The sequence below is a fragment of the Rhinatrema bivittatum genome, chromosome 3, assembly GCF_901001135.1.
Source record: "Rhinatrema bivittatum chromosome 3, aRhiBiv1.1, whole genome shotgun sequence".
Lineage (NCBI taxonomy): Eukaryota > Metazoa > Chordata > Amphibia > Gymnophiona > Rhinatrematidae > Rhinatrema > Rhinatrema bivittatum.
The window spans coordinates 482,411,477-482,421,111 of record NC_042617.1 but is presented as its reverse complement, the minus strand read 5'-3'; the positions used below and the strand labels follow the sequence as shown (position 1 = coordinate 482,421,111).

The following is a 9,635-nucleotide window of genomic DNA, read 5'->3' as shown; positions in this document are numbered from 1 at the left end:
TTCTAGCAAAGCATTAAACGTAATCAAAATATTAATATAAAGAAACTTGGAATAAAAATTATTCAAAACTGGATCCTCAGAGAACTACCTTTCCATTTACTAAAAGACAGGATTCAAACAGAATGAATAAGAAGGAAAAAAACATTACACATACCTTGCAAGACATTGGTCTTCCCAACACTTAATTTATTCACTCCTTCACTTACTGCCAATTGGTCCATTCACTGTCACATGTCAGTGAAAGGACCAAGCCCTTCAGAAGGCTGTCCTGAAAGGGGATTGGTCCTTTCATGGACAATGCCATAGGAGGGCCTCCGGCAGGGGTTCCTGGCCTGGAGAGGGGGGATTTGGAGGTCTGGCAAGCCCTGTTTTAAGACATGGACCTCAGAATACACCATTTCAGGTAGAGGACCGCCGGATCTGATCCGAACCACTCGGCCCATCAGGCCAGACTTTGGAGGTAGAGGGGAGAGCTTTAGTCAGGTCAGCCGCTGGTGCTAGTCTGGCCGCCCAATGCTTTTGAGAGCTAGGGCCACACAATTTATCTCTAGCGTGTCCTTTTTACCACACCAGCTCATTTTAATATAATATTGGGCACCCAGGAGAGGTAGCAGTATGCACGTTAGGAAAATGGGTGTTCAATACAAGTGCCCATTTTACCATGCATCTTCTTATTGCATTGGCTCCTAAGTCTGAGGCCTTAGAAGTCTCCAGACACTTCCCAAGTTTTGAAGCAAGCCACGTACAAAGTGGAAGAGGCATGCCTCTAGCTGCAAGCTGTGCACAGTAAGTCCCCACTCTTTCTCCGGTGGAGCGCTGCACCATATGGAAAGTACAAAAAACCAGCAGCAGAGAGGCATGCCTGTAGCCACAGGCTGTGCAGTCAGTTTCATTCCTTCTCCACTGGAACACCACACTACATGGGAAGTACAAAAAAAAAAACAGCAGAGGTCGAGCATAATTCACCCCAGTTTCACCTATCCCCAAATGCTGGCAGCACTGCTCACCTAACTGGAACCTCAAAGCTGTTCCCAAGAAGCTAATCATAAGCCTTTCTTCAATATGTTTTATTTTTTTTAAACAGAAAAAAAAAACCCAAACAAATGTTAAGAAGTTGGTGAGGGGGAGGCAGGCAGGTTCAAAGGGTTCTCTCACATTAGTTTTTTTTCTATTTTTTTGGCTACCTAATCATCCCCTCAGGCTCAACCAAACCCCCTCTAGAGCTGAGAACTCTTGAGCAGGACATGCTTGCTTTGGTACAAGACCAGGAGCCTGACTCACAAAAAATGGGGAAACATCCCCTGCTTATCACAACCCCAAAAAGTATGAGAGGCCTTGGCAGAAAAATCCTGTTGCACCAACAGAACATGCTATCATCTGCTGGAGAGTGAGAATATCGAGGAATCTTCTGGACTGCATCATAAATAAATAGCTATGATGACAGAGAAAATTGTACTTTGCTTCTTTCTGCTGGCAGGAGGGGGAAACAATCCACTTGTCTAAGCTGGTGTAGCAGGTTGAGGAGGAGGAAAGCCAGTTGATGGAATGCTAGAAGCAGCAACAGCTGCTGGAAGTGGGGTGGGGAGCAGTGGCAGCAGCATGAGATAGGGAAGCAGAGAAACTGCTCTGGGGGCCACTGGAGGTCTTAACACTTGCAGGAGGGAGCAGATGTATGAAGTGCTGTAGATTGTATTTATGAGTTGGAGGTATTCTTTTTGAAGACACTTTTTAATTTGTAGAATAGATGTAGTTCAGTTATTTTGTTTAGATTTTGTATGTGTTTTTGATAAGGCTGTTACTAACATTTATTTATATGTTACTTATTATATTTTAATTTAATACCTTTGTTTACAGATACTGTTAATTTTATGAGAAGAGCTTTGATGATTTTTAAGGAACAGCAGTAAATTAAGTACAATAAATACACAGAAAGAACCTTAGAGCAACAGCATGAGATGAGATGGTGAGGGAATATTGTAGCCAGAAAAGGGGAAGCTAAAGCAGCAGAAGTGATATGGGAGGAAAGGTCAGAAAGGAATGGAGGAGTAGCCTAGTGTTTAGAGCAGGGGGCTGTGAACCAGAGAAGCCAGGGTTCAGATCCTACTGCCATTCCTTGTGAAATTGGGCAAGTCACTTTACCTTCCATTGTAAGCCCTCTGGGGATAGGGAAATACCTACAGTACCTGAGTGTAATCTGTGTTGATGTGTCAAAGCGGAATATAAAAGTCAAAAGAAAAATAATTTTTTCTTAACATTCAGACAGGTGGAGCTGGGTTATGCACCTCTACCAACAAAGCTGACATCACAGTATATATGATGGCCCTGCACTAACATCAACTTGCCTGTATTCTCTATCTCCAGCAGATGATGGACATGCACTTCCCTACTGGGGATTGTGTTGAAGTTTAATAAAAGGAGAAAGAAGTTTATTGCCCCGCTCTCCTGTGGTGATATCTTATGGTCTCTCCCTCAGTTGAGACTTCCTGAGGTGATTTCAGTGGATTCTCCCTCAGATGAGTGCCTTGGTCCGATTTTTCCACCGTGGACTTAACTGGGGGAGGAAAAAAAAAAAAAAAGACAGCTGAAAGACAAGCGGGTGTAGGAAGCAGAGCTCGGCAGTGAATGTACATGCCCTCTCCCCCGCAGCTGGAGACAGACTCCATTCTTGGCAGGGACAGGTTGAGCTCAGGTAAAGAGATTTAAAAACAAAACAAAACAAAAAAAAAAGGAAGTGAAAGAGGGGGAGTTGATTTTAGGGATTCCTCTCCTCTCCAGCCTGTGTGGCTGCGTGTTTCAGGGAGTACTGGTATGTCAATCCAGTCCCTAGACTAGTGTTATTGTACTCCTTGTCTGAGCTCAGTGCTTCCTGGTGGCTGAGTGGTTGTTTGTTAATAAGCAAGTTTGTGTTAGTTTGTTCACAGTTGGCTTTTGCAGAGAATACTGGCTAAGTGATGTCAATGCAGGGGTATATATACCGTGATGTCAGCTTTGCTCTGTCTCCATCTGCTGGTAGAGGTACATAACCCACTGGTTCTGACAGTATATAAAACTCAACAAATACAATAAATAAATAAAGAGAAGGAAATTATCAGGTAAGTAGTACTTTCCCCATCTCAGCAGGATTTGGAAGGGATCCTGGGAAAGTAGAGTATGGGTCCTGAATAATGTAATCAGCAACAGCATGTTGGGGCTAGAGATTGGCAGCATTCCAGGATGGTGCTAGAGAAATGGTAGACTGAGTTAGAGAAAGAGGATGCAAGAGGAAGCTGCTAGACCAGCCAGTATGATGACCAGCCCATATGACGACTACTACAGCAGAAACATTTCACAGATGTACACCTTAGGATACAGTCTGGTATTAGTAGAGAGAAAGCAACAAGAAGAGAACAAGCATACTGATCATGAGGCTTATGAACAAAGTAATGTTATTAGAAATTAATCCAGAAAAAAGAAAAAAAGGCTGAGGTTTTCTTCAACTATGATAAAAAACAACATATATAAATGTTGGTATACAGTACTTCTTTAAGGCTGATGAATATAATTCTGATTCAGGATGTAGAAAATCAGTGATTTAATACAAGTGAGATGATAAATTTGATTCCATAACGCATTACTAAAGATCTCAAAGTTGAGATACTTGAATTAACAAAAATGGACTTAGAGCTTCCAGAAAATTCCTGAAGGTTCACAACAATTTGAGTTTTGGTTTTACAGAAAAGATGTATCCAAATCTACTCATAGACCATAATACAAATAGAACATGAAAAAAAATAATCTTAAAAAATTACCTTAAAACAAATATAAACTATAATAAATTAAAAACATATGTGAAACATGAATTGTCTATTTTCATGGAGTTGAGAATTTAGCAAAATGATTCAGCTTCCCTCTGCCAGTCCAACATGATTCACTCCATCTCTTCATAGAAGTGTAGTTAATAAAATATACAAGATATAATAGTGTGTTTTATGTAGTCAAATTTTTAAAAACTTTTTAAACCACTTCTCTATTTCTTATTTCAAGTGTTCCAGATCATATTTCTTGATAAGATGATCTGCAGAATCCAAAGCTTTTATCGTCATCAACAGAAGCACCATCTTTTTAGTTTCATCTCTGAAAAAACAAACAAAATCATCAAATAGGATTCCTGGATTCCTTATGTCCACTAATTTGATTATACTGTAACTAGATTTCTCTTCCAAAATGCTTTGAGACAAAAATTAGACCCTTAATCACAGCAGCATCCAATAAACAGATTATGTTCAGAAACTCTTCCACCAAAGGTTTGTCCTATTACAGAGTGAATAAAGATTGGAATAGGAAGAAAATGCGCATCTACTCGGCTCATTTACAAGTCCAAGAACTGCAGCTAGCAAAAAATGGTACACATGATCCTCTGTCAAAACTACCATCTTGAACAAGGACAACAGATTCCAGATTAAAGGACGAGCCAAAAACTATGTCCCACACCCACCACAGACAACATAGCCTCAGCTACATGAGATCACTCTCGTCTGGTGGCATCTATTAAAGATGCAGTTCTCAGGAGAAAGGACTTTGTGAAACCACAGCTGATGGTGGGTTAAAGGGTATTATAACCAGATTCAGTTCCTGTTGATACCTACTGAAGCCCCATGCTACATCCAGCAGCAAGGCAGGCCAAATTACATAACTTTCCTATTTTTTCCACCAAGCTTTGTAATATTCTAAACAGCTACCAAAACTAGAAAGGTTGTTGCCCTAACATCCAGCCTCCTAAGCACAATGGAGTAACTGGATAATATCTAGCCACCAACAACTTGCTGGAACCAATTCAGTTGGTTTCTGGGAAATTGTAACAAGCTGGCACCAACCAGTCTAACTCTAAGGCCTGCAGTATCATTGGGTTTTGCTTCCTTTAGCCAATCTGTTTCATCCTCTCTCCCTTTGTTGATACTCTTGGCGTGAAGGATGGGTTGCTTTCAATACTATGACTTCCCAAATCATATTCTTACCACCTTCAAAGAAAATGACAGCAAAAATGACAGCATTTGCCTATCTAGTCTGTCCAGTGCCACAGACCCCCAGCCAATTTCTTGCTCTCTTCTCATCTCTTTGCTACCATAACCCACCTTTCTCAAAATGAATTAAAAGCAGTTTACAGCATGAAAGTCAACAGTTAAAGAATGACAGGAGTCGGGTGGCACCTTATAGACTAACCAATTTACTGAAGCAATAAATTGGTTAGTCTATAAGGTGCTACCTGACTCCTGCCATTTTTTTGCTACACCAGACTAACACTGCTATCCTCTGAAGATTTTTCACAGTTAAAGAAATACATCATAAAATAACAAATACAATAAAATAAAATTCAATATCAGTACAAACCAACTCCACTACTTGCCCCACTTTCTCACAAAGAAATAGGGAAGAACCCCTATTTGTCCCCAAACCCTCACAAAATGCAAGCAAAATCTCTTACTGGCTTTGTCTTCACCAGGTACAAAAGAAAGGCAATTAAAACTTAAACAAGAAAATCCGCAATCATAACCCCTTATTGATTTCTCTTAACTTGTGCTCCAATTATATACTTTAAAAAAAAAAAAAAAAAAAAAAGAAATCCATGAAAAACGTGTGAAAAAAATGGCAACTCATATGTGCATTGCTGTCAATGATGAAACAAGAGAATCAATAGCCTTTTCACCACTATATATATAGAAAGCCCACAGATAGGAACACTGTTACACTATGCAAGCAAAGCCTACACACCCCCTCCTCAACCTCCCCTTCGCCATCCCAACTCCCCCTGCTCCCCTACCTTCCCAGCTCCCCCTTCTCCCTTACCATTTTAGCTCCCTCACCCTCCCAGCTCCCTCCCTGCTCCCTTCCCCAGCACCCTTCTGCCTCTCTTCTGCTCCCTTCCCCAGCACCCTTCTGCTCCCTTCCCCAGCACCCTTCTGCCTCTCCCCTACCCCCCCCCTCCCTTCCTACGAACAGCCTTTCCTTGAAAGTGCCATTGCCTTAACGATCTCCTATACCCCTACCCCCTCCTCTCCTTTCCCCTCCTCGCTCCCCCTCTCCCCTCTCCCTGCCCCTGCATTTAACATTAATATTGTAAATAAGTTCATATGTTAAGTTCTTAAGTGTACATGCATCCTTAACATTCTGATGCATATCTACTCTTAACATGGATAATCTTCATCCAGTTCTTTTACAAAGTTGTATCCCTGCTCGTTGACTCTCTCTATCCTTGTTCCTAGTTCATTGTAATATCGTTAACTCTCTCTATCCTCGTTCATTGTAATTTCCTTTCTCAGTTAATTGTGAACCGACATGATGTGTCCTACGAATGCCGGTATATAAAAATTGTTAAATAAATAAATAAATAAACTATACTAGTTATCATCCATGCAAGCTGCAGGATGATGACCAACAGCTCCCTGTTGGTCAATTCTTTCATTTATGGAGGATGTGTACAACTGTGCCAGAATATAATTATCAGGCTTCTATTATGGCTCAGATTTTTTTCAGAAGGGTTACTTTACAGCTTCTATTAAATAAGTATTTAAAACAGCATTGTATTATAATCATGATAATTTGCTATGCAAGTTTATGCAATTCCTTTTTCAGCTTGTTAACATCTTATTAAAATAATAGTGCTTCGACATTGGAATGCCTTGTCATCTCATACAATTTTAATTAATTTCCAGGTTTTGCCTTTAAGAAAAGAAAGAGTTTACATGACCACTTGATCTTATCTCCCATTTATCCAGTTTTAAATGCTGTATTAACTACCACCAACCATGGACAATTTAAATGTGGATCCTATTCAGTATGTGCTTATGTGACTGAACTTTGGCTACCTGAACATCAGTCTTTATCCTCTCTGTATGTTTTGCCTGAACATTTTGACTATAACTCTGCACAAGTTATTTATGCAATTCTTTGCCTATGTTCGAAGATTTATGTTGGGCAAACTAAGACCTAGATTCTTCATTTTGCTATAATTATAGTCAAATGATCGCCCGTAGTAGAAAAAGGGGCGTGAGCAGTGGCCACATCGCAGCATACATTAACGCACGCGGTACTGCATCATCATATGCAGCGATATCGGCCGCGCTAGTTATTGTCAGCCCCATAGCGCCCCAGGAAAAGGTGTAGTTATTTCTCATGAAACTGCCCGTGCTAGTGGGCGATAGTTTATTGCACACAGCACTGGCAGCCCCTAATCTCCCTAAACCCACTCAAACTCCTCCCTGTTTAATAATACATTTTTAATTTGTATATGTGATTTCTGATAGACCATTATCTCGCACGTTAGCGCATCATCACATGCGATAATAATGAATGACCCTGTAAATGCTCTGTAAAAACATGTATTATTGAACACAAGAGTTATATTTATACATCCAAAATGGATGCTCCTTTACTTGAATATTGATTAGTCGCTGATATTAAGTTTTCTGTGGTTCAACAAGTACAGCTACAATGAGGGAGTAATGTATCTCAAGTTCTATTGAGATATGAACAGTTATTTACAAATAGAACACTTTACAAATAGAACACCTTACAAATTTATGGACTAAACCAAAAGGTTGAATGGCCTTTTTTTGTGAAGATCAACTATACATGTATAGTTGATTTTTGGGTCCTCATTCAACTAGTATAGCTGTATGTTTTGTGGTTGATTATCTTGATTATTCATTTCTGTAGTATTTTGATATTTGAACACACACACACACCACAGCCAACAAAAATATACAAAAATAAAAAATTCAAGAAAGTTAAAAGAAAAAAGGGAAAAAACTATTTTCAAAAGAAGGTTTAAGAAAGCAAAATAGTAGTCAGACAATATCTAGAGGATTGATAAATATCATTAAGATTTATTATTCAGTTTTAGATTCTCTGAGTACGTTTTTTTTTTTTTTTTTTAAGATTTTGAAAAAAAAATTTTCCTCATTATTTTCTCGAATTAATTTTGTTTTGGGTTTTTTTGTACATTTTTGTTGTAGTGTTTGTCATCATTGTCCTGTGTGTATATATACACATAATTTTTTGTGTTTATGTATAGTTGTTTTTTGGGCCCTCGTTCAGCTAATGTAGCTGTATGTTTTTCAAAGGTTTGCTTTGTGAGTCTTTACAAATTTTGTGGTTTAGTGCTTATGATTTAGTTTGATTTTTGTATATAGTTATTTTGATTATTTATTTTTATGTTTTGACATTTGAAAAAAATGTGTAATTGTAGGGCTTTACCAATGTTTATGTGAGTTCCTCACTAACCATATGACTTTGAAACCATTTTATTATTTCATTATGAGAGTTCTCTATTCATTCAGTCCAGCTATTTGTTTTTTCATCTTCTGAGTATTATTAATGGCTGTTTTGGAATTGCATCATGTGGTATGTACAAGGTTATAAAGTATTATTTTCTTATGTTGCGTTTACATAGCAACCTGTTTGATGTTATTATGGGAATCTTTCTGATAAATACATTTTTATATAATTGGACCGTCTTTGAATTGCACTTTGATTTGTATTTTTGGATATTTCTATTTGCTAAATTTTTGCATAATTGCTTCTTGTGAGTTTCAAGTTTGAATGTTATGTATTTTAGATTTTTGCGCCAGAGAGATGCATTATTGCTTTGGACTATATGTAAGGACTCCATAGAAAATCAGTGGTTTGAAGAAAGCAGAGATGCTTATCTATAACAGGTGTTCTCCAAGGACATCAGGATGCCAGTTCTCATACATGGGCAACACCATCCAATAAAGACTGGAACAGAAAAACTATGTCAAAGGCTCACTAGGCATGCCATTATACCACAAGTACAAGCGGGCTCCCTTCAATCTCTTTTTAGCGAAGAAGAAAATAATACAGAACGTGATTCCATAGGGAAGGTGGGTGGATTATGTGAGGACTGAGTTCCTGCTGTCATCAGAGACTTGTTACAGATAAGCAACTCTGCTTTCTCTGAGAACAAGCAAGATAGCATTCCTCACACATGAGTCATCCCTAGCTACATGTTGCCCCAACAAAAGGGGGTAACAAAACCAATGCAAAATATGCACAATAACAATGGTTTTTGTTGGCAACAAGCCTGTTTTGTAGTTTACATTTAACTTATTGGCGGGGGTGGGGTGGGGGAGCAGATTGGAACAAAAACAACATGCCCTAGGTGGGAAAGAGTTAGATTCTACAGCTTTAACAAATTCCAAATGGCTAAACCTGTCACAACAGTCATCCCTATTCAAATAATAATGAGATGTGAATGAGTGGAAGGAATCCATGTTGCAGCCTTGTAGATCTCCTCCATGGGGACTGATCATGGATTAGCCACAGATGCTGCCATGGCTCAGACAGAATGAGTCTTGACATAACACATAACAGAAAGAAATGTAATTGCTACCCAACTGGAGACAGTGTTTGGCAATAGCGATTTCCAGTTTGCTTGGATTGAAAGGGACAACAAGTTGGGAAGACTTTCTATGGGAATCAGTCTATGCCAAGTAGAAAGCCAGGGATCTCTTGGTCTTGAGACCAGCCTCAGACAATGTAGAAGGTACTCATGCAGTATTTGTGTGGAGCAGGAGAAAGGATCCAGGGCCTTTTGCTCACACCACATAGCAAACCTTCTCCACTTCAGTCCATAAGAC

General features: G+C 39.1%; 1 protein-coding gene across 3 annotated transcripts in view; it reads right to left on the bottom strand.

Moving 5' to 3' along the window:
* Positions 1-3,404: 3,404 nt before the first annotated feature.
* Positions 3,405-9,635, bottom strand: part of GCFC2 (GC-rich sequence DNA-binding factor 2) — a 118,062-nt gene continuing 111,831 nt past the window's right edge. For all 3 annotated transcript variants that reach the window (XM_029596043.1, XM_029596041.1, XM_029596044.1), the window contains one exon: positions 3,405-4,113. In XM_029596043.1, the coding sequence (XP_029451903.1) occupies positions 4,014-4,113 (100 nt within the window). In that variant the 3' untranslated portion in view covers positions 3,405-4,013. The remainder of the gene's footprint in view (positions 4,114-9,635) is intronic.